At 38.1% G+C, this 26,615-nt stretch overlaps 1 protein-coding gene across 4 annotated transcripts in view; it reads left to right on the top strand.

The window, feature by feature from the left end:
• The window catches only part of LOC120517926 (receptor-type tyrosine-protein phosphatase U-like), a 1,019,277-nt gene that overhangs the window by 966,397 nt on the left and 26,265 nt on the right, over positions 1-26,615 (top strand). For all 4 annotated transcript variants that reach the window (XM_039740445.1, XM_039740444.1, XM_039740443.1 and 1 more), the window contains 4 exons: positions 3,552-3,668; positions 9,580-9,734; positions 14,506-14,641; positions 25,014-25,163. In XM_039740445.1, coding sequence (XP_039596379.1) covers positions 3,552-3,668; positions 9,580-9,734; positions 14,506-14,641; positions 25,014-25,163 — 558 coding nt within the window. The remainder of the gene's footprint in view (positions 1-3,551; positions 3,669-9,579; positions 9,735-14,505; positions 14,642-25,013; positions 25,164-26,615) is intronic.

The following is a 26,615-nucleotide window of genomic DNA, read 5'->3' as shown; positions in this document are numbered from 1 at the left end:
GCTGTTAGAGGGAGCGTCAGACAGCACTGACATGCTGAAAGTTCTCCCAGGCCCAGGTTATAAAAGAGCCCTCCACCTAACACAAGTGAGTCAGCATCAGGAGTGGAAAAGAACACCACTCACCTGGGAGAAGTGAAGGAGAAAGAATTGGACTTGTGCTGGTTTGATGAAAAAAAGGCCGACATAAGAGAATATCTTTAAATAAAAATCATTTTTAAACCGAGGAACCATGTGTTGTGGTCAGTTGTGTCTGAGTTTTGGCCTCCCTACAGGCCACACACTATGCAGTGTATTAAAATTACAGAATTACTTTTTCACCACATCATGCCCTCTGTGTGTCTCAGTTTTCTCCAAAAACAGGCAAAACAACTGTTGGAGGGCTAAGACCCATGTGCAGTTTATTTTTTTAAAAAATCACCAAGGAGAAACCCTTTAAAACAACATTTCATCCTCCTACAATATTTTAAAAATCTAATTGTCTCAGGGTATGAGACATTTCCCAAAGTGCTGTAATGTGCATCTTAACCAGACTGTGAATTTGTACAATATTTCAATAAAGTTCACCAGCTATTGTGCTGCTTCTTCTGATACATGGAAAATAAAAATGTGGTCATATAATATTATTACATGGCCAGGGATTGAACACCAATCCCTGACACTCAGTAAATATGAAAAAATGTGAACATCCCCTAGTAGCTGGCCCAGGCCATGATAACAAATGGACTAAAACCAAAGTGCAGAGTCGAACAGCGGTCTACAGTACCCGGACGTCACACATGGCCGCTCACCCCACGGTGTTGTTCTCAGAATACCCATTTCCAAGGTGTATTTTACAAGTGCTAATAAAATGCACAGCATTTTTCATTCCTACAGATGGTGTATAAAACTGACACTTAAAACTTAAAAAAGGACGTTTTAAATAGACAAAATGATACGAAATAAAGCCTGACACACAGAGGGAAGTCCCTGATGGCCTGACAGCAAGGGACCTGGGAGGCCAACATGTCTTCTTCATACTTGATAATAAAATCTGTTATTTATTTCATGATTTATTCCTGCTCTCATTTTACTACATAAATGAGGGCAGATCAACAAAATGTTTAATGGATTTGTGTGAGATTCATACTCCTATCATTATTTTTTCTTTCCTTTATTTTTATATTTAAATTTTAATGTATTGAGTTATATTGGCAGTTTTCTGTTACCTCAATTATATGGCATTTGCTGTAGGACTCTCAACAACAAGCTAATGTTTGGGATTCGCCATCTGTTGTAATAAAAAATGCAATACACTTTATTGTAACTTGCATTACAAAATACATTCCAATAGATGGTGCCTCATAAATTAATGATGGGGGACTCGCAAATGATTCACTCTTTTTGAATGACACTTTTCAGTGGATTATCAGAATCAAGTCATAGGGGTGTACAAACCAATTCAGTGGAGCTCAGCCGGAGGGTTGAAGCGCATGCGTGTCATCAGTGTCTTTCATTTTGATGATGCTGGTAGAGGTTTCAAGTGCAAAGAACCGCCTGAATAATGATTCCCGACTCACTTCACCTACGATTCTTTTGAGTTCAAACTTTATCGATATCAGTGAACAAAAACTCCATCACTGATGATTCTCTCACTCATAATGCAAGTACAGTACAGTAACGAGACATTCATATTAGAATGTATATATTGTTCTGTCTTGCACAATTCATTATTGGAATTGTTTTAAACTGAATATATAAATGATATTAAAACAAAAACATTTATGTCATATAAAACTGAACCTTATAAAAAAATTATTCAAATTATTGTTAGAAATTAGCTTTCAACTTTACTTTAAATCACATCTTTTATGGCTCATTAACCGTACTGCGTATGTATCATTATCTGAGTCTTGCGAGTTCAAACTGAATCATTACCCAAAAACCAGTTGCACGATTCTTGTTCATTTAAATCATGAATTGAATCATCACCCACGAATACGTCGCACAATTCTTGTTCACTTTCGATTCTGTAATGCAGTGTCTTATTTTAATTATGCCTCTTAAATGTATTGTCATGCTTTGTGTAATGAAACAGGACAATGTCGTAGAAATTATCACCATGTCAAATATACAATTACATATACATATTTATATACAGGGGGTCCTCAGGTTAAGACACAGTTCCATTCTTACAACAGTGATGTAACCCAAATTTTAATGTAAGTCGAAACACACCCTAACCTAAGTCACTTACCTATCCTAACACATTTGGAAAATCATAATCTTGAACATAAAAACACAACAAACCCACAAGAAAAGGAAAAGGACATAAACATACGGTACTGTATTAACAGAAAAAATGACAAAAAATTAAGTGTAAAAAAAATTCCTTTCCTTTATTTCTTCTGATCTCTTTACAATATCTAATTTCACCTCCATCGTGATGGCTTTCCTCTTCTTCGAAGCACTACAATCTGAAGACTCTGACTTTCACTTAGGAGCCATGATAAGCGCTAAAAAGTTGCCAAACATAGCAACACAAACAGAACACTTCCTCTGTGCACAACGGAACTAGTTCGTCCATATAGTCTGCAAGTACGATGCTAACGCCGTAAGCCAAAACACTCACTTCTCAATTTTTGTACGTTTTTATGGGAGTGAGCGTTGTAAACTCGAAACATTGTAACCCGAGGACCCCCTGTATTTTACACACACACACACAAAATAATTTATGATTTATTCAATTATGCATTTGTGATGCAATCAGAGGGACCATGATTCCTGGACTTTACAAATGTGCCAATGTCCAATCCTAAAAATGAATCAAAATATTCAATTTGCTTAAATGAGTAGTTCAAAAGAATCAGTTCAGCAAAGTGACTTAAAATGCACATCACTGTCTTAAAAATGTTAACACAAAATACACCCAACAGGGTGTAACTGCCAGCCAGATTGAGATTGACTTATACAGATATGCATACAGATAACAATTATAATACAAATGCTGAAGGCTTAGTAATAACACAGTAGAGGAAAACAAAGACTTCATCACCACGTGTATACCAGAGAAATGCACACAAGCATGTGCCCACAGTTGTATGCTTCAACGAATGTTCAACAGTCCTCAACTAGGGCAGACTGTTAATACGGATACGACATTGTTGAGGGAACTGTCCTAAGACCAAGACGTGAAAAACTGTTCTACAGTATGTGTGTTAAAATCTATGCTCTTTGCTCATTTTTTTGCAGTTTATCAACGTATTAAAAGGTGATTTTTTAAAGTAAAGTCAAGTTCACTGTCATGTGTATGTAGAACAATGAAATTTGTACTTGCGTGGCTCTTCAGAACAGTTGACAAAAATACAAAGTGAATAAACATATAAAAAGCATATAGTACTCAACCTTCAACATAGATACACAAAATATAGAATATGAATGGGCACATAATTGAATTATAACTGAAATACGATTACAAATTTGAACAAGGCGGGCAACTGCTGTTTGATGATGTGCTGTCAGTCCTCAACATGTGTTCTCAGATTGACACCACTGTCTTTTTTGTCCCCTTCCAGGTGAAATGCTGCAAGTACTGGCCTGAAGACACAGAAATGTATGGTGATATTAAAATCACACTTCTGAAGACAGAAACATTAGCAGAATACACAGTGCGCACATTCAGCCTGGAGAGGGTAATTATAGAAAGTTTTCACACTACAGCTTGCAGATGAACCAGTTAGTGTGAAGAAGGAATGCCTGGGGCCAAGAAAAAATAGTACAATAAAAATGGCTTGCTTGGGAAAAACTGCCCCACAAAAGTATGCTTATGCACGCCAGAATCTCAAATCAGTCTGGTCTCTCTGTTATCGGGGATTAATGATGGAACATCTCTGTATGACATCTGGTTAGTATAAAGGAAAATATGATTGCCATGTTATTGGGAAAAGACAACCAAAGAATGCACTAACAAAACAGAGAATAAAAAACTGTTCGGAAGTGACTGAGTGAATACAAAATGGTAGTATACTATACCATAACATGTCTCAACTTTGATGACATAAACATAAGACAATTCATTTTAAAAAGTCCTGCTATCTTGCCTCATCCATCGCAGGTTTAAGGCTAGCTGGAATATGTCAGATCAGTACCAGGCACAAGGTTGGAAACAATTTTCAAATGAGTACTCTTGTATTCTTGGTTATGGATTTTAGGATTCTCAGTTTTTGCCATTTTGTACTTTGTTTTCTTCCAGGAGGAAATTTTTTGCTTTTACAGACTCCTTGATCTCTTTTGGAACTCTGACCTTTGCCTTTTTTACTTTCTCGTATACAAAGTGTAGAGAAAGTATTGTAATCGTGCACAGATTCGATGTCGAGATTTTGATGAATCTCAATGTTTTAGTGTCCGAAAATACCATTTTTGGAATTGTGTGTGCGTGTGTGTGTGTGTGTATAAACATGATAACTTGAGTACACTTTCATTTAGGTCAACCAAATTTTGCATACAAGTGTTAGGTTCAAAATGTAGATTTCTATCAACTTTTACGTTAACCAGAAGTGGTACTTTACCTTTTATTCACGCAGCTGCAGAGTCCGATTTATTCAACTTAACTTTTATAATAATTGTTCAATATACTATTAATTTGATATGTTGCTGATGGGTCTTTAATGTACATAATATAAAAATATAATCATTGTCTTGTGTTTTACACTCCTCAAATATCCATCTCCATATCTGAGTATACGAGTATGTCTAGGGGAGACCACTAACGATTTTTTGGCAAAGCCTCTGCCTCTTTCTTTTGTCTTTTAATTCCCACATTAGTATATTCCATTCTTTCTGTCAAAATCTTATTGTGTACAAATGTAAGTCCATACACTCATGCTGAATCCATTTAGACTTATTAATTATTGTAAGATATGCTTCCTGGAGAGGATGCCAGTCCATTACAGTGCTCGTAGTCTGCTGCCAGGTTCATTTAGAGTTGCCAATAATCTTAAAATACACACCCAGGATGGGCCCGCAGTCCCTCACAGAGAACACACACACGTGTTAGGGCCATTTAGACGTGCCAGGTATTCAAAGACAGACATGTTTTGAATGTGTAAAGAACGAAGTGTTTCTGCTTAAAAATACTGAACAGTCTCCCTATCAGTGTAATTGTGCCCTGCAGCACACTGGCATCTTGTTAAGCGTTGATTCCTGCCGTTTCACCAAATCCAACCTCCTTGCCCCAAGACTGAAAGCTGAAAATGGAATGCTAGGTGGATGAACCTGCTGTTATACAGTATTAGTGGGCTTCACTGTTAGGTCAAGGCTGCTACAAATGGATCAGAACAGGCCATTCAGTCTAATAAAGACTGTAAATCCATTGTGCCTACTTTTTCCAAAATAATATTGAGTTGAGATTTTAAAGTCCTTAAAGTCCCAGTCAGTTCCACACTAAGTGGTAATTTATTAATTTTGTCGGTAACACTTTATATTGTGTCCATAATTACACTGTAACTACTATGTAATTACCTGTATAAGTACAGTGTAACTATGAGTTATTACTCCGAACTTAATGTGTAATACAAAGGAACGCTATAGTTAATTACTCAGTTGTCATTGTTATTCCACAGTCTATATGATTGCAATGTAACAATTTATCACTGATCCAAAAAAAAAAGTGTACTTACATAGTTACGATGTATCTGTACTTTCAAAATGTAATAAAAACATCAGATGTTTTATGGTCTGGGCAAGTTTAATGGAGAATTGCAGTGATAACTGAATAGGTTTTCAATGATATTTCAAGATCTGTTTTAAATGGTGAAAACACATTTGCAAAATAGGTAACGCTTTTGCCTCACAGATCCATTATCCTGAGATGGAATTCTGTCTGGAGATATGTGTGTAAAATTTGTACGTTCTACCCATGTCTCCCTATGTCTTCTTCATGGGTTTTATTGCCACATCCCAGGGACATGTAGGTTGGGTTACGTGGCCACATGTATGAGAGCGTGACTGCTGGTATGTTTGTCAGTGGGCCTTGCAATGGGATGGCTCCTCATCCTGGGCTGTTTCCTGCCTTGTGCCAGGTGATGCTTGGAATGGCTCTGCAGCCCTGTGTACCTTGATTGAATACAAGGTTGGCAGTATTATGTTAGGAATGGGCATAATAATAGCCCAAAAAACTCAACAATAAATAGTGTAACACAACCACAAGAATGTGACAAATGTTTGTTTAAGCAAAACATGTCAAGGAAGTGCCCCTCTAGATTCTGGGAAAAAGCGTTAACCATTTTGCAAAGATGTTTTCACCATTTAAAAAAGATCTTGAAATTTCATCGAAAACCTGTGCAGTTATCACTGCAATTCTCCATTAAAATTGCCTACATAGTTGTAGTTACATACCCTAATGTTTTTATTACATTTTGAAAGTACAGATACAATGTAACTATGTAAGTACACTTGTTTTTGGATCAGTGATAAATTGTGACATTGTAATTATATTAACTGTGGAATAACAATGACAACTGTAATTAACTATAACATTACTTTGTATTACACAGTAAGTACGGAGTAATAACTCATAGTTACACTGTACTTATACAGGTAATTACATAGTAGTTGCAGTGTAATTATAGACACTTAAAGTAAAGTGTTACCATTGTGTCTATTGTTCTTTACATTGAGAACTTTCTAATGTTTGCATGAAATCTACCCTGAGCAAGTTTCCCTTTGTGTTCCCCTGTTCTTGTTGCAGAACTTAATTTTAAGAAATAACTGGGATCCACTGTGCTAATTCCTCATATTTGAGAAAAACTGTCCAAGCTGATATTCTGTCCATATTTCTTGCAACGATTTGGCTGGTTGAAGATTATCCGCCAATTCCACCTAGTTTGGTATTCTCTGCAATCATAACAAGCTTGTTTTTTACATTCTTACATATAAAAACAGCAGCACTGATCCCTGGCAGACACCTTTTAACGTCACCTACCTCTGAAATAGCTCCTTTTGACACACTGTAACTCTTTGTCCCCAATGTTTACTGCTGCACCCATCTACACACTAGGCCTTGAATTCACATTTCTTTTAGTTTAATGACTAGCCTCTTATGTGGTACTTTATCAAAAGCTTTCTGAAATGAGAAGTCAAGCAAAATGACACCTTTTACTGACTTACTAAAAAGATTACAATATGCAAGCTTTCGAGGCAACTCAGGCCCCTTGCATATTGTAATCTTTTTAGTTAGCCAATAAAAGGTGTCATTTTGCTTGACTTCTCATTTCATCCATAATGGCTAACACCACATAACACCCTACTACTAAAAGCTTTCTGAAAAACTGGATAAATAAAATATGCACCGCTCTGATCATAGGCTTTCATTGCACTACTTATACTTGTAGAATTCCAGCATATTCCTGAAATATGATTTCCTCTGTCTGAACCCATGTTACTTACTAACACGCCTGTTCTTGACATATGATGCTCAGTCATTTTCAATGAATTTGCCTGTGAGGTACGGTAGCTTACTGGCTTAGCGCTATTTAGATCAGGTCTCCCTTTTTAAATAATAAGAATATGTTGGTATTTCGCATGATGCAGACATTCATCAGAAGTGATCATATCTGGTAAGTATCAAAGTGACCTTTAGAAGATGATGATGGACATATCAAATTGCAACCTGTCTGAGAAGCGGAACCATTTTGTTAATTGGATGAAAATTACTGAAGATAGACAGCAGTTTTTAATCTCAGGTTATACAAAAAAAACCATTCTGTGTCAAACAGTAGAGGTAAAGGTTAATAGATATAGTATAAAGGAAAGAAGACACTGACCTTGAATAAATCCACAACAAAGAGCTGTTTTAAAAAATGAATGCATTAGTTCAGCAGTACAGGATGCCATTTACAACCAAATAAAGAGAGCATAATGACATAGTAGACGTGTAAAGCTGTGCCTCTCCCCACCACATCAAATTATTAGTGTGTTCAAATTGTCTTTCATCAGGTCGATCAGACAACACTTTCTGTAACAATGTATAGAATAATTAGGAAATTCACTAGAAATTAAAAGGTTGTTACGTGGAATGTCTCCAATAACTGATCACAGTCCCCTCCATACATCTTTTTAAAGAGCAGGATCTAATGTGGAGGTCCAAGTTCAAGACTGAGACAAAGTACCATCATTTCTTTTGTAGACAAGTTGAAGAATCTGCAAACTACAGCATCTACGTCCACTGCAGTAACTTTATACAGCAAGCTGGACCTTTCAAGGGGTCTCCCTGTCTGCACTGGACAGCAATTGTAGACTTACAAAAGAAATAAAAACTCACGATTGTTGTACAAGTATGAACAAGATAAGTTGGATTATGAAAAGACTGAGTGGTCATTGATTATCATATTGTGACATTTTTGACAAGACTGCTTCCCATTTCCACAATAATCTCCTCCATGACACTCGTTAAAGCTTTTTATTGGCATTTTTGCCTAATTTGCTAAACAAGTGTGCTTCTTTCTTTGGAATCGCTGGAAATGTCTCCAATGTCTGGCTGTCATCTACTGAGCCACTCATTTCAGCTCACAGGCATTTCCGCTCCCCATGCTTGACACATCATTTTCAGGATTGTTAATATTTGTTCTAGAAACCCTAATTAACAACACAGCATACTGGGGGGGTGTCATCTAATTGGTCTTTAACCTGATCCTGTAAAAATCCCGAGTGTGTCTTGCCCGTTCCTCCTTATATTCTGGTTCTGTCCCCTTCTTTTATCTTTTGGACAGAAGTATGATGCCTTCATCTTCTTTTCTGTCTATCAATATTTCTCGGTTATATCATTCTTTTAGATCTGTCACTCATTGTTTCCTCACACAAATGGAGGCTCTCCTGTGTAGCCAGTCCTGCTGTTAAACTCCACCTTGTTCCTCACTAGAAAACTCTGGCTGTCTACTTTCATTATCAGTTAGATCAGGAGTTGTCAGCATCTTAAGCCAACAAAGCATCCATTAAGGCCAGCAAGGACTGACCTACAGCTGTAAAGCTGGGACATCTGCTGCCTCTGGATGACGCCTTTCCCCGCTCCCATTGTGCTGCCTTGTCACCTGTAGCGTTCAGTTCCCTGCAGAATTGTCAAGTTTAGCCCAGTATTCTGTACATCTGATTAACATTCAATGTCCTTAACTGACTCTGGATGAGGTTTAGGGTTGAGGATTGTGGTTTCGCTGGGTTGTTCTGCTTTTTAGGTTGTAATGAACACAACTAGTACAAATTTACAGGGTTGTCGGCCTATCGCACTTGAAAATTTCAGGTTAATTTGTTTCTAAGCCCTGTAAGACAGCAGCAGATATTATTGTCAGATGCACAAAACATTTTTCAGTTTGAGACACTCAGGTTTCAAAATAGTAAAAAATGTAAAATTCTCAGTTACGTGCTGTTGAAAAAGCAGTTCTAATGAAAAATCATAAAGCAAGCTAGACAAATGTCTACACGTAGAAAGCACTACTGAAGCTGTTGCATTTAATGAATATTCAAGTCTTGTCCCTTGATATTGTCCTTTTTTCCCCATGTTAATCCCTGCCAAGGTTAAAAAATCTGTGATTTGGTTTTGTATCTTGTCAGCGAGGCTACTCAGCAAAGCATGAGGTGCAACAGTTTCACTTTACGTCTTGGCCTGAACATGGAGTGCCTTACCATGCCACAGGGCTTTTGGCTTTTATCCGCAGAGTTAAAGCATCTACGCCACATGACGCTGGGCCTGTTGTAGTTCACTGCAGGTAAGAAAATGTTTCACTTTGCTTATGTCTTTCTTCAGTAAATGTGGTTTTCAATGTCTCTAAACTGTGCTTTAAATCTCTAATGATTGATAATAGTTTATAATACTTTATAATTATACACTTTACATACATATTACTCCGTGGGGCCGAGAAGACTTCAAACTGGATTTCTTTTGAATGCTTGCACACTCACACTTAGGGTACCAAAAAGGAAGGAGAAACTTCAGTGCTCATTAATGCAGATGCAGCTCACCAACACAGCAGGACTTGAAAGTGTTGCTTCACAGCAGAAGAGCTCCCTCAGGCTGGCAGAACTTAATAGAATTCACTCATGTCATCTTCAGTCAGAAGTAAAGTTCTGTGTGGGCCGTCTCTGCACACCGCCCGTTGAGTCATGAAAGAAAGGACTAGAAGTCTACAAAGACCACCTTCCTACTGAGCACAACAAAAGGGTCCATTCTATGTTTGAGCAACCGCCTTTATTGGGTTTATGGGGTCATTACTGTCACACGTACACAGTACAATGAAATTCATCCTTGCATGTGCTAATCAACCAAAGGCTTTATTTCTCTCATGAGACTAAAGATTTAAAAACTGGGAACTCCCAGTTATTTCTTTCATCAGATTTTCTGGCAACGTCTGTGCCACATAAGGATGAGAAATGCAGAACTGTGTTAGTAGAAGCTGTGCAAACTGAAACACTAAGGATGCCAATGGAGGGGATGTGCTGCACCGCTTGGCCTCCCCAGACAAAGCAATCAATGGCGGCCTCTGCTTTGCTCACTTCATATATTGACATCTCTCAGTATTGCTTTTCACAACAGCCATGACTCACCAGATGTGCCCTGCCTCGTAATCTCTATACTCAGTCCTGGGGACCCCCTGTGACTGCAGGTTTTTGTTCCAACCAGATTCACAATCAGTGATAATAATTGATAATAATTAACCTCATTTAATTAATTGGTGTATTTTTCTCTTCTCTTATTCTGCATTCAGAAAAGCACAGTGTTAAATATTTTACATTTAAGGCGTTCAAAAATATTTCTATTTTTGCTTTCTATTTTTAGTTTGCTCCCTTCATTGTATCCTAATAATGACAATTAAAAACAAGCAGAACAGACACTGGACTGGGGCAAACAACACTGAATGATGAAAGACTGAAACTAGTTCAACATCAAACCCTCGAATTAGTAAAAATAACCAAAACACCTGGAAAAGCAGAATGAAAATATTGTTAAAAAAATAAAAAAACAAAACGGCATTATCCTCATATGACTTCTTAGTATATTTTAATAAAGAAAATTGTCAAACATAGTTTTTTAATTCCTACATTGACCCTAAAAAACAGAAACTAAGAAACAGCAGCTCACTGAATTTGCTTAGGTGCTTTTGGAAGAAAAACCTGCAGCACCAGTGGGTCCCAGGACCGAGTTTGGGAGCCACCGCATTTGACACACTTGGCTCCACTTCTAGCCACAATTCCATGTTGGTTGCACAACAGTCACAGTCTACACCAGGGGTGCCCACACTTTTTCGGCTTGCGAGCTACTTTTAAAATGACTATATATATATATATATATATATATATATATATATATATATATATATATATACATACATACATATACACACACACACAGAATATCAGAGGTGGGTAGTAACGAGCTACATTTACTTGAGTAACTTTTTTAAAAAAATTGTACTTCTAAGACTAGTTTTACTGCACCATACTTTTTACTTTTACTTGAGTACATTTGTGAAGAAGAAACGCTACATTGGGCAACACTCGAATCGTTACTTTTTTTCAATTAGATAAAGTCTGACAATCTGCTCTGTAGCGTATGCTGTCAAGTTGCGCACACGCCTTCCATTGCATCTCCAGCTCTGACGCGACGCTGCAGCTTTGAGGACAGATGTTGCATTTTTCGTTTGAAAGCATTAAGGCCTTGTTCACCTTGTTCACGGGCATTAAAATCGAGCGGTTTTTTTTTGCGTTCGTAGCGTCCGGTGAGCGCGGATCAAGCGCCGAGTGTTTTCTACGTAGGAGTCAATGAGAGTGTTCACACGGGCTTTGGTGACGTGCGTTTGTCCGGCAGCGCGTTTATACGGCATCAAAAAAACGTTGCATGCAGCTTTTTCTTGGCGTTCAAAACCTAACGAACGCAAGGAAACCGCTTCTAGTTCGTTTTCTGCGCGTTTATTTTACGTTTCGGAGGACCAGATATTTTTGTGTTTTCACATACAACATATATATTTTCATATTGCTTATTTTATTTTATTGTCTCATGTAATTTGTAAACCATGAACCTATTAATTTATGTTCTAATATAATATTTGATAACGATTATGTAGGGGGCAATCCATGGCGGGGGCATTTCAGTGCATAACACTGGAGTAAGCGCACACTCAACTACTGTTTCCTTACCTCAAAGTGACAAGTAGTCTCTCATCGGGGCTAACACCAAGTCGCATATTAGTTGATCGGCGTACAATGTGGCATTGCACCAGCTGCAGCAGACAATCAAAAGTGGAAACCGACATCCAACAGTAATTTAAAAAACTTGCGCGGAAATTTTCGCATTTCTTCATAAAGCACAAAAACTTCCTTTAACCCGACGTTGTGCAGTCAGAGGATGAACCCAGTAGCGGCGATTTTTTCTCTCCCTACGTCGCCGTATTAAGAGTATTTTTAAAACAAGAAGATTAATATCTAACATAGCAAAATGGTCCATATTGAAAGGAGGCACCTCAAATAAAACGACAAGGGTTTTCATATCCAGTTCCCGACACTGCCTCCACAGGTTAACACACAAACTACAATTTGGGCTGCAGGCTGGCGTTAGACAGAGACAAACGAACGCCGGTGTAGAAGTCAATCGATCGCCACCACAAAATGCAACATAAACGTCTAGGACGTTCAGAGCAAGTTCGTTTATCCAAAAACTTAACGCCCGTGTGAACAAGACCTTATTAAGTTGCTTGTATTCTGCATGTTTAATGACAAGGAGAAACTCCTTTTTCTCCAGCCAGGGGTCTTGAAATCTCAGTAGGAATTTCACCCTAGCCATCTGCCTCAATGAAGGGATCTTTTATCATCTCTCCATCTTGGAAGGACTTCTTATGCTTAATGATCGAGTGACTCACCTGGAACGATGCTTTGGTGTGTCTACCTTTGCTTTTGAATTCAGCCGAGTGAAAAATGACGGCTGTCCGATAAACTGCGATTTTAATTCCCTCTCCTTTCTCAGATCGCTTTTCAGAAGTTAGTCAGTTTCGTGGTTTTAAGAACAGTTCGAAAGTGCCTTTCCACATTTTCCTTCTTTGGAATAGCAATGATAGATTGACAGATCAGACAAATGCACTTCGATTGTGACATTGTGAGAAAAAAAATCCTCTTCCAATTCCACATCCAGCCCATAAACAACAATTTTTTAATCCCTTCTTTAGTCGATATAAATTGGAAAGCTAACTAGACCACAGCCAGAGTTTTGCAGTAGCTCGCGCGTTTGATTGTGCGTGCGGGATGACCAGTGTGTTAGAAGAAAAGAGATCTCAGACTAGCCGCCCTGTATGTCAATTAAGTGGCAAATGCCATAGGGAGGATATATGATAGACTAATGTTTAAAAAAAAAATTTTTTGAATGCAACGCGATCTACCAGCACTACCTCTACGATCTACCGGTCAATCGCGATCGACGCATTGGGCACCCCTGATCTACCACATTAGCTATGCCGTTACGGTCAAAGTAAAGTGATGCCATATCTAAGACTTTTTGTTTTCTGCTGTTGGTCTTCCAAATGCTGAAAGTCTTGAAGGCTTAAGTTACGGCTAAGCAGACAGTATTGGAAACACAAGGTTACAGGGTCACATACTCAACAACATCATTCTTGTGAAGTCATTTTATCCACTTATTTTATTCGCTGTAGTATGTAGGACATGCTGTGTGTTACACTACACCTGTAACTTTCTCAGACTTGTCGACTATAAATAAGGTAGTTTCATCATGGCTAGAACAGAATTGATTAGCAACTGCTATGAAAACAATTAGCACAATTAGAACAGCTGAGGAAATGTGGAATGTATTATGGTATTTCTAGTGGTTTTGTTGATATAAATACCAAGTTTAAAAATGTTTGAGAAAACATACGGTTAGACAAGTTTTCATTATTTATCACAATTGAACAATGTGGTGGCTTATTCAATCTTTAGAAAATGTTAAATCTTCTCCCTTTGTCATTGTCCCAGGAAGCATGTTGCAGCATTATATGAAACGTATTTAAATATACAATTTAAAATAAATACTGTGCTCTGGGTTGATAAGCTGTATGTGTATACGTATATATGTCTCACGCCTGGACAAACTTGTTAAGAAGGCAGGCTCTATTGTAGGAGTAAAGTTGGACAGTTTAACATCTGTGGCAGAGTGACGGGCACTAAGCAAACTCCTGTCAGTCATGAAGAATCCACTGCATCCACTGAACAGTGTAATCTCCAGGCAGAGGAGCAGCTTCAGTGACAGACTGAGGAGATCGTTCCTCTCCCGCACTATGCGACTCTTCAATTCCACTCGGGGGAGTAAATGCTAACATTATTCAAAGTTATTGTCTGTTTTTACATGCATTTTTATTACTCTTTAATTTATTATTGTTTGGTTTTTGGTTTTTTTTTGTATCAGTATGATGCTGCTGGATTATATGAATTTCCCCTTGGGATTAATAAAGTATCTATCTATCTATCTAAATAACTTATTGATTGGCATTTTATTTTCAGTGCTGGTGCAGGCCGCACAGGATGCTACATTGTGCTGGATGTAATGTTGGATATGGCCGAGTGTGAAGGGGTTGTAGATATCTACAACTGTGTCAAGACTCTCTGCTCCAGGCGCATAAATATGATTCAGACAGAGGTGAGAGTTTCTCTTTTTGCTGTTAAGTGCCACACCTAAATCATAAATTTGAAATACTAGGAATTTTCCATTGACTGGTCATATTTGAATACTGGGTCGCTTTTTGTCAGATCACCTAAACAAGAGAGTTAAATACATATGGATTTTTGGGTGAAGCCCACTGCTAAAGCAGAACTGTATTCACCATTCATTCAGTTACTCATCTCTTTTCAACACAGGAGCAATTTACAGTAGATCTTAAAAAGGCTCAGATAGAATTAAATAAGTATCATGAAGTATAAAGCATCGGGCATTTCTGATTCCTGGCAATAATGCCGTTATCAGATTTAATTAATCATAATTTGTGTAGACGTGGTAAAAAAGAAAAAGAGAGTGAGGCACAGCCAGTATCTACAACATAATAATACGCTAAGGCCCATGTGTGTGTCTGATCACTCTGAGCAATCTGATTGGTCAGTTTAGGTTTGACAATACAATAGAATGAGAAAGTGTGAGTGTGAGAAGCCATGCTGAGAGAGAGTCGCTTCAAAGACAGAAAGTATAAAATGTCATTATTTTAGTGGTGCCTTTCTCACCTCATGTCCAGAGTTTGAGACACTGACTTTACAGGGATGCGCTCGGGAAATGGAGGGCCAGTCAAGAGAGGCTCAGACACAGGAGGGTAATGAAGAATTGTACACGTAGGGCAAGAGATATCAAATATTTTTAATTGTATTCTATAGCCTGTCTTTGACAGGCAACATGGCTAGTTAGCTAATAATTTGTCATTGACCAGTCTGTTGTTTTGCTTTGAATTGCTTCCATTTTCATAAAGGAACATTATTGATTGCATTAAACATTATAAAAGGCTGACCTTAATGTCAGGAGGGCGACTACCATTTATTTTGGTCACCCATAAACAGTTTTCTGACTACAGAGTCAGTGGGTTTAGTTAACTGTTGTGCATAATTAATGTTAAGCAGTCAGAAGAGAGTGATTTAGGCTTAAATAGCTAACAACATCAACTGAGCGCCATGTGATACTCTTTAGTGACAGGCCACTCGCATTATTAATTGTAAACCAAGTGCCGCCTTCATTTAGTTTCATGGAGATTTTCTTATAACAGCAATCAATCAACCAGCTAAGTAGATGCATTCTGCAAAGTTGCCTCGTACCTCTCAGAGTGGGTGCTTAATTATTAAAATGCAAGTTTTATGGATTCAGAGTACTGTGTACACACAGTGAGCAAATGGATTTAAAAGTAAAAGCAATAAATCAAAAAAGCCTCAAGTCTTCTATTGTTTTCATGAGAACTGTCACAAAGCATTTTACAAAACTGGCAAAAACAGAAGTACATAAACAAAGCTAGAACTCATGACTTTTTATACAGACTTATTAAAAATTGCTGAAAATAATTTCTTCAGAATTTGCACCATAATATGACAAAATTAACAAAAAAAAAATACATGGAAAAACTGTGGTGGGCTGGCGCTCTGCCCGCGGTTTGTTTCCTGCCTTGCGCCCTGTGTTGGCTGGGGTTGGCTCCAGAAGACCCCCGTGACCCTGTAGTTAGGATATAGCGGGTTGGATAATGGATGGATGGATACATGGAAAAAATTAGCTGTTTGTGAAACCATAAATGTCACTGACGACTTTTAGTGTGCGAGTCAATTTGTGTTTTACATTAAATCCTTTTCATCGTTACACACATTTGTCAAAGATTATTTCTTGTCAACAAGTCACTGTAGATCTATATGGCATATTTTAAATGTATAAAACATAACTGAAAATTCAGCTTAAGAGTAAATAAGATACATCCAAGTTAAGAAAATAGAAATAAGAAAATTACTATAGAAACCAGAATAAAATAGCACATTTGATGTACTTTTTAATTACCATAGAGAGAAGCAAGATGGATGGAGTTGCAGACACAGCTCAACAAAGAGGCTTCTTCAAAGTTGATATCACTAAACTGTGTAATGCGTTGAATGTCTTAATCTACCAGAAGGGTGGCTTCAAAGAATCCCATCTGTTAAACTTCAGACATTTTAAGTTAGGCGCAGGGTTTTAAAGATTATCTTGAAATGTAGAAGGCAGTGTGTGTCGTGTCTGAATTCTGCATACATAACATCTGGTTTGTCCGTATGACTCACAAATCTGTGCTACCAGTTTACATCAGAATAGAAAGCAGATGAATTCCAGCCCATGAGAAAAATTTAAATGCTGGTGATTATTCTTGACTTTTATATTCATTTAAAATTAACTATGGTTTTTACTGAATATATATACTAAGAAGTAACAGCAAGATTACTATTTTATACTGACACTAGCTATGCTACCTAAGACAGGCTGAAATCTAAATAACCACTGCAGACCTCAGCGTTAACATTTGCAGAGCCCCATGCATGCATTTGTCTCCGTCATATGCCATTTGGTATGGGATTCATAAAAGCAGTGTTAATGTTTGTGTTGTGCCATCTACTGGAATGAAAAATGCAATGCATTTTATTACTAAAAATCTTTGCGAATTGCCATCTTTAGGAATGACGGAGACATAGCAACTGGACAAACACACACGCACATATCCTTTTACTAAGGTGGATGATACCTGTACATTTATTTTAAACAATCAAATTACTTGTAATGCGCTAAAACAATTCTGGAAACGTTTAATAAGAACACCATGCACCATGGCTTGTTAGGTCTTTAGCCAAAATGCAGAAATTAGTTTAGTTCAATTTATCCATGAAGAGTGATGTGCTCAGTGGACAAATTTGAGTGCTCTACAAATATAAAACCGTGACAGTAAAATACAAAACATAGCTGAACAGATAGAAATCAAACTGTAAATTAATGGTTATCAAAGACCTTGCCTCATTCAGCAAATCCTCAGGGTTCAAAGAATGTACCAAGTTACACTCATGGACGGGCTGCTCCAGGGTACACTAAAATGTGATGAAGCCAAGAGTGCATCCTCATCTGCTATCATCATATGGGCCAACTCAGGTCTAGGTACCATCTTAATATTCTGTGAAAATTAGGAACATGACAAAATGCATTCTTGGAAGAGTCCTCCCACCTTTTTAAAAAGTTCTAATCTAATGCCAAATATGGACAGACACCAAAGGGCAGGCACATGGTTAAAAGCCTTTGCCAAGTCCACAAAAAACACCCACAGGCGGGATTGTCAAACCCCCACTGCTTCTCGGATATCTGGATTAGAACAAAGAGTTTGTCCATTGTTCTAAAATCAAGGTACACACCATATTGTTTCTCCTGCATCAGAGGTCCAACAGAGTTTCCATTTCAGTACCCCAGCACAAGCATTCCTTCCAAAAAATTCAACTGTAACCGCTTGATTAATGAAGTACCCCAAAACATGTCTCCTTTACTTTTCTTGCATCCCAGCGATTACCAATGATGACCAATACATTTCTGGTTAGATCTTACCTACCTCTGTAGTTCTAACCATGGAACATTTTCTCAAATTGACCTTTGCACCAGGAACAGATCGTTGGAAGGGTGATGCACAAAAAGCCTTTTCCAAGTACTCCCCACAAGAAGAGTCACATGAGGTATGGAAAACCACATCTGGACAAGCCAGAAACATTTTGGAAAAAAATACTGTGGACATATGAGACTAAGCGAGAGATATTTGGTCACAACCAGAGGTGCTATGCATGGCGAAAACAACACACAGCATTTCAGGAGAACTTGCTGCCTACTGTAAAATTTGGTGGAAGGTCCATGATGTTATGGGTCTGTGTGGCTAGCCCAGGTAGCCTTGTTAATGCTGAGGGTCGCATGAATTACTTAGAATATCAGCAGACTCTTGATAAGAATGTTCAAGAGTCAGTCACAAAGTTGAAGTTACGCCTGGGCTGGATGCTTCAGCACGACAATGATCCAAAGCACTGTTCAAAATCTACCAGAGGCAAAAGTACAATGATCTAGAATGGCCATCCCAGTCCCCTGACCTGAACATTATGGAAAATGTATGGATTGATTTGAAGCAGGCAGTCCATGCTCGGAAGCCATCAAACCTGACTGAAATGGAGGCATTTTGTATGGAAGAATGGTCCAAAATACCACCAGCTAGAATTCATGGACTTGTCAGTGGTTATAGGAAGCATCTACAGGCTGTTATTTCAGCAAAAGGAAGCTCTACTAAATATTGATGGGATTATTCCTTTGGGGTGCCCAGATTTATGCACCTGCCTATTTTTGTTCAAATGCGCCCTACACACACAAACACATGTGTCATAATTTTTGGCACCCTTACAAAGTCACATGAGTAAAAGCTTAACTGAACTATATTATTGATCAAAGCTTTTTCCAGTTTTTTTTTTTTTAAATATAAGCATTTCAAAGTAGGTGATAAACTGAACTAAAGATTACCAGAAATTGAAAACTAACGTCATTTTCACAGGTTTTTTTCAGAGAACAAGCAATGGGCCAACAGCTTACAGCTTTCCTGCTGCAGCAGAAGTTAATTAAGCACTTGAAAGTTTACATAAATTGGTTCGGTTTCTTTTGGTTTTTCCAATTGGAACACAGGCAGGTGAAGTGACTCGCTCATGGTGACACAGTGTCAGTACCAGGATTTGAAGTTCAAAGCCTTAACCACTACACCACACTGCTGGCCTAATGATGATGCAAACCATGTTGTGGTGCAATATAGAAATGTCAACAAGTATCCACATATCGAGAAGTATTCATTTTAAAATCAAAACCTTTCTTTAGTACGCTTTTTTTCATGGTGTCAATTCTACATCCTACATTACAAATACACTTCCAGTTCACCATAGTTTGAGTTGCAGCCCAGTTTCACTCCACACAACAGTGTTAATAAGATGGTGTTCATCAGCACACTAAACTGACAGTAAAGGCATCTGGAAATATTCTGGCTTTGTAGCAAATGTGGACGGAAACCACAAGACGCATGCAAGCCTGTTTACAAGATTTGCAAGGGAGTCAATACAGAAACTTTTGAGAAGATATCTTATTTTTAAATTATGGAGACATTAATTAGTATAAATTAGTAAACTGTTGTAGCTGAAGAAGGGATGTGATGTTTATTTTATTCTACAGGTTAGAACTTTTTTGTAGCCAGTTAATGTATCAAGACAGAGGTTGGCAATCACTTTTACCTATGAGCCACTTTTATTCTGCGCTGTTCACTTAAAGGTAACACTCTTTAGCACTATATGGCTCAGTCGCTTCATGAAGTTTAAATCCTCACCACAGAGTCAGCTGCCGTAACACATCATTTTATTTTAAAATTACATTTCATCACATTTACTATTCAGTAATCCCTCCTCGATCGCGAGGGGTTGCGTTCCAGAACCCCCCGCGATAGATGAAAATCTGCAAAGTAGAAACCGTATGTTTGTGTGGTTATTTTTATATATTTTAAGCCCTTATAAACTGTCCCACACTGTTAACATTATTAGAGCCCCCTAGACATGAAATAACACCCATTAGTCAAAAGTTTAAACTGTGCTCCATTACAAGACAGAGATGACAGTTCTTTCTCACAATTAAAAGAATGCAAACAGATCTTCCTCTTCAAAGGAATGCGTGTCAGGAGCAGAGAATGTCAGAGAGAGAGAGAGAGTGACAGAAAAGCAAACAATCAAAAATCAATACGTGCTTTTTAAGTATGCCGAAGCACCGCGATAAAGCGGCATTTTGTAGAGGAGCGTCCGTATCCTCTAGGCAAACAGCCCCTCTGTTCACACCCCTCCATCAGGCGCAGAGAGAGTGAGAGAGACAGAGAAAAGCAAACAATCAAGCACCACGCAGGAAGCACATCGTATATCATTGAGGAGTTTTATTTAATACGTAATACATGCTCTGATTGGGTAGCTTCTCAGCCATCTGCCAATAGCATCCCTTGTATGAAATCAACTGGGCAAACCAACTGAGGAAGCGTGTACCATAAATTAAAAGACCCATTGTCCGCAGAAATCCGTGAACCAGTGAAAAATCCGTGATATATATTTAGACATGCTTACATTTAAAATCCACAATGGAGTGAAGCCACGAAAGTCGAAGCGCGATATAGCGAGGGATTACTGTATATTGTAAAGTGCTGTAACTTTTCTGTGTTCATCTCCTCCATGTGCTTATGTACTTCTAGCTGTGCTTCAGAATGTGCATTTAGTATTTCAGGATGCCTTTACAGCCCAACGAAAGCATGCGGCAGCGTCACAGAAAAGTACGTTGACATGCTAGTCTTCCTTGCAAAAAATGTGGAAAGTCATCGTAGTTTACTTACACAAAAATGCAAAGTGGACCGTTTGCATTTACGCAAAGCCTTCAAGTGTGTTAGTGGTCTGCTTGTGTGTTGGCTTTTCTGAACAACTGTTTGCAAAAGACCACATTAATGTTCTTTTTACTTGAATGTTTGTTTAATGTTTAACATTTTTATGTACTGTATGCCGTTTACATAATATTGCCATAATTACTCCATTAACATTTAATGACATTTGTAAAATTTTACTATATTAACTCAGTAACTCATTTGTTTTCATCAATATTTGCAGAACGTTCCTCTTACATTGGAGTATTTACATTTAATGACTAAAATTTCTATTATTTTCATCAATGTTAAGATTTTTATGCATGCAGAACTGCAATTTATTTAAACACATTTTTATTAAGATATACCGATTTGGGTATTGAAAATAGTATCGAATTTCAATACTTCTTTTTTAGTCCCATTAGGGGGCTTTGCCACTTTGCGTCTCTGCCTCCCGCATTGTGAAGAGGGGGGTTGAACACACGCTAAGGAGATGCAGTCACTCCTCCAAAACCCCCTCTTTAACGGTGATACAATGGGAAACAAATACAGTTTTCTTTACCTTCTCTGTGCTCAATCAGCTGGTTTGCTGCTGCTACCATGCTGCGTGATCTGCGTGTCGCGCTTCACTTCCAACATTTAAAAGCCTGTACAGCAGCTGTCCTCCTTGTCTTGCGGGACGTTAAAGTGTCTCCAAGAAAATCACGGCTCGACCTAAGATTTTTTTTTTATATAACAGACACATATCGAAGTTTGAAAGTTTGGTATTGTGACAAACCTAATGCAGCACATCAGTGTTCTAAACCTTATGACGCATGGAATACTGTATGTTCTCATTCATATTTCATGTACTGAAGTTAATCTGAGTGAGTATGAACACCTAGGTATTCAGCTATGCCTTCCTATTTCACTGGGGAATAAATGTGAAGTGGCACATAGGCCACGCTCCTTTAGTCATCCATCACAATGGGAAAGACCCAAGAATTGAGCTCATAAATGTGGAAATGGCTATAAGAAAACAGCTATCAAGTTTAAAGCAACTGCAGATGTTAAGACTCAACCTGGAAGAGGACATGTATCCATATTGACCCCACACACAGTGAGCAGGATGGTGAACAGAGAATCTCCAAAGATGTTAATTGGGTCTTGAGGTTGGAATGTTTCCAAAACTATGATGTCACCAACATACCACAAGCTTTGCATTCTAGGAACCAAGTTACCCAAACTAAAATTGATGCTGATCTTTCTGATCTTAAAAAAGTTCATTACGACAACAATTCACAGGAAGAATTCACAATTAACTGCAGAATTACAGTATTTGAAGGTTCCTCTAGAGTGTCTATTTTTTTTTTTTTTACACAATTTGACTCAAAAACTAATCAAACACATCTTCATCTCATAACAGGCTTAAGTTTCGATTTGGTATTTTTACATCCAGCCGTTTTAGCTCTGGACCGTTCTCAAGAAGACACACATACCCATCATAGAGATGTTGAGGTTTTTGGTATTCGGGGCTCTAAAACATCAAGATCCATTGAAAACCAAAGATTAAAATGTTTGACGAATCTAAAGCTTTCACTCCTTCCCCATAGACGATAGGATATGGTGAGGGAGGGCGAAAAGCAAAAGCACCATAGAACTCCCATTGAAAGTTCCCGTAACTTTCGACAACTATAGGAGCTTTTTTGTGTCATGCATGATGAGTACAATTGAATTTTTACTTACATATCTGACCAACATGCAACATTACACCAATCTCATGTGCCCTTAAAATGCCATGTAATTTCATAGAAAACACAAACCAACCTACCTGATGTACTCCTTTGTTCATAAAAGGCTAAAGGTACATATTTCCAAAGTTTGATCAGCTACTTTATACTTAAAACATACAATAAATGGGCCTTTATAATATATAACAGCATGAAGTAAGTTTCCATACATTCATTACAGGTGCATGATTATTAAATATAATTTATATTATCTATACACTTTGTGCAAACAAATTATTTGCACAGCTGAAAACATGAACTGCAGTATAACAGCTAAAATTTCATTTTGAGGTAAGCCTTCCTGGTTATCATGTACACTGCTGACCTTGTAACTGCAAGATATCCATCAATCCATTTATGCAATCTGCTTAATCCAGTTTCAAGGATACACTTGACTTTGTGGCTATCACCATTACCAGTTTATTTTTGTAAATACCGTTTTTGATGTCTGTCTTTAAAAATTAAGGATCAGCTATTTTAATCTTCTTTAATTCCAAGCAGAAAACACAAGTTGCAAACCAATGAACACCTACCAGTTTTATTAGTTATGTTCCAATAATCCCTCGCAGATGATATTTTGAGCGCCACTTGAGTCACTTAAGTGCAGATTAATGCATATTTACACACATGTGGTAAAGAGACGCTTCAAGGTGTCAAGATAGGACAGGTTGCTGTGGTATAGTGTAGTCAGTGGCACTGCACGACTTTAAATAAATAATTTAATACATTTGCTTGGGCTTCGGAGGGGTGCAGGTGTGTCTGGTAGCATGGCAGAGTGACTCATTGAAGTTACTTGGAGCAATTGGATGATCATACATTCACAAGCAGACATGCAGTTCAGCTCATTGCCTCACTAGCACTCTAGGGTCCATCATCAGCACGTCTGCATCCCTATCCATATAGAAAAGGAGTCTGGGCAAGAAAACGGGGAGAACGAAAACTGTGAGTGAGAGGGCAGTATGCAGTATGTGCCCGTGTGGTGAAGGAGGAGACAGAATGTTTATTAGCCCCACAGAAAAGTAAGGAATCGATGCTCCAGAGGTAGATCATGCTCCACCGATAAATAGAGGATCAAGAAATGATGGAGGTGTCCTTTCTAGGGATCCTGAAGATGCTAGAAGAGTGTGCTGAAAGACATAAGGACAGCTGGGTCTGAGCAGTACAGCGGGCACCGAGGTGGGCAGTAATAACTGGAGATGGAAGTGGCAACTGCAGAGTGACCTGCTGAGTGAGCTGGGGTGACAGGCAGTGAAAGACGTACTGGGCTCAGGAAGGACAAATAATGACGTATAGTTTTATTTCAGTTTTATCAATGGAGTGTTTAAAGGATTTTAACTCATGAACTTTCACTAGTTTTTTGGATTATTTATGTGTTTGCTGCAGAGCACTACACTTCTGACACTTTATTGTTTTCAAATAAAGCACAGATGCACATCGCAACCCCTCTTATGACTGTATGTCCTTACGTGCCCAGCTCATATATTATCAGTGGTAGCGGGTTCAAGCTGCCGGGGACCATGGAGACGACCCAGACCATCAGAATTTCACTGTACTCTGAACATGACAATAATGGCCCTATACACATATAATTGACTGTCACTGGTCCACGGTGCAAATTGCCCAATAATTCTAATGTTAAAAGTGTTTGGGGTGACTTTTGGTCTATTGCACAATACAGACTGAGAAATTACATAATATTACTAATGTCTATCCACTGCCAAAAAACTGTGCAGGGTCTGCGTCAGTAGCACAGCTATAGAAAGAACACACTGGCTGATATGTACTGTAGTCTTAACTTACTGTAAGTTAAAAGAAAGAGTTTGGCTCACTACATCTCCAGAGCTAGATGGCAGCCACCCTGAGGCATTGTTATATTCAGAATTATTGGTATTCAAATAAATCAGGCAGCGGTGGATTGTTAAATGCACAGAAAATAAAACCACTGTGCACAGTTTTAACTACCAACAAACATATAGCGAGGTATCTTCAGGGCCTTGAAAGTGTGTGTGTGTGTGTGTATATATATATATATATATATATATATATATATATATATATATATATATATATATATATATATATATACACACATTTTGTTTTTAGTTTAGTGAAAGTACAACTTGCAAGATCAGACAAAAAGATGGTCTGATCCTCCAGCTGTCTTTGATGGATTCTGTATCCTTTTATATTCTAGGATTCTGCTGTTCATACACAAGAGTATGCCATGGGCAATGACTTGACTTTGTTATTTATTCAGTATTTATGAGTTGTTTTCTGAAATGCTGATTTTTTTCACACTTTTCTTTTTGCCATTTTGCAGGAACAATACATTTTCATCCATGATGCCATTCTGGAGGCCTGTCTGTGTGGAGAAACTGCTATCTCTGTTAGCGACTTCAGCCTGACCTATAAGGAGATGCTAAAAGTGGATTCACAAAGCAACTCCTCACAGCTCCGGGAGGAATTCCAGGTAAGCTTATCTCTAATAAAAATAAAAACCATAAGTGTGTTCATCAGAATATAAAAAAGAAAACAATAAAAGCACTCTGAGAGTTTCATTCTAAACTGAGTGCTTTATTAAAAATACTCTGAACTCCACTGAATTGAATAAAGTATGATTTGTAACAAGCTGCCAACTAAGTGACTGGTAGGCAAATATGTTTGCTAATTCATTTCCACATTTTAAAACCATTGACTGCTATGGGATTCTCAACCAACCAAAACACAAATTCCTTTATTAGAGTTTCAGTTTCAGTTTCACTGCCTGAAGACAGATGCACCTTGTTATCACTGCTGATGAAAGGCGTTTCCTACAAGACGGCATTATGAGGCTAGGAGAAGGCATGTCTACATCACTGCCAGACACTTACACGAGACACACCTGTACCCTTGCTCGGCACTAGCGTTGTTGGCACTTTTACAGCCTAAGTAATCCTCATGTGTTATGCGTTTCTATACTGTTGCCCAAGTGACACTCAGGACTAACGCTAAGGAGGTTAAGGTGTCCCGTTACATCAATATTCAATGTAAGGTCTTATGTGTTTTCTCAAAGGCTCTCTTTACCATTTGTTTCATATGTGAATTATTTCTGTATACAGGTAGCCATTGACTCACGACCTATGTGTCTTATTATCATTCGACTTATGACCGATACCGTGTCTCACGGGCAAACAACAGTTTCCTCCACACCAGCTCCAATTGCCATGATTCATTCATCTTAATCACAGTTTAATACCTGCAGGAGTTTAAACCAAGGCTGTAGAGTCGGTAGATAAATCCCTCGACTCCAACTCCGACTCCTTAGTTTCCCGTACTTCTGACTCCGACTCCTCTGTATTTAATATGCTAATGTATTTTCCATGTTGACTGAAAGAAGGCAACATACGCGTCATTTAACCACAGAACTACTGGCTAGGAAGCTGACTCTACTGTATTGGCCAGTTTAAACAAAAGACAAGAACCCCTGAACACACATCAGGCCATAGCACACACGTCCACCTACATCATTACACTTGTTAAACTCATATTAACTTGTTAAACACATTATATTTTTTAATAAAATGAAAACACCTTTTGTAATGTACAATAATCCAGATTACAATATGTGAATGTCAGGTTGTACAATAGCTCAGCTGAACTAACACAACTAACAACTGGTTTAAACTCCATTCAGTTACATTGGTCTTACAAACACAGAGAAAAAAATGATGGCGATTAAGCAGTAACAGGGAGGAGAGAAAGCAAATGTGACCGCCTATAACAGTGATGGCTAACCTTTTTGAGCCCGAGTGCCCAAACTGCCGCACAAAACCAAAGAATTTCCTCAAAGTGCCAGCACGTCAATTAAACCTTAATAACAAGATTTTAGTATCTAAAAACTCTTTATAAAGTTGCCTGAACTATGTAACATCATTTTTAAAGG

The sequence above is a fragment of the Polypterus senegalus genome, chromosome 17, assembly GCF_016835505.1.
Source record: "Polypterus senegalus isolate Bchr_013 chromosome 17, ASM1683550v1, whole genome shotgun sequence".
Classification (NCBI taxonomy): Eukaryota; Metazoa; Chordata; class Cladistia; order Polypteriformes; family Polypteridae; genus Polypterus; species Polypterus senegalus.
Note: the sequence above shows the minus strand (reverse complement) of the source record. Positions and strands in the feature narration are given on the sequence as shown.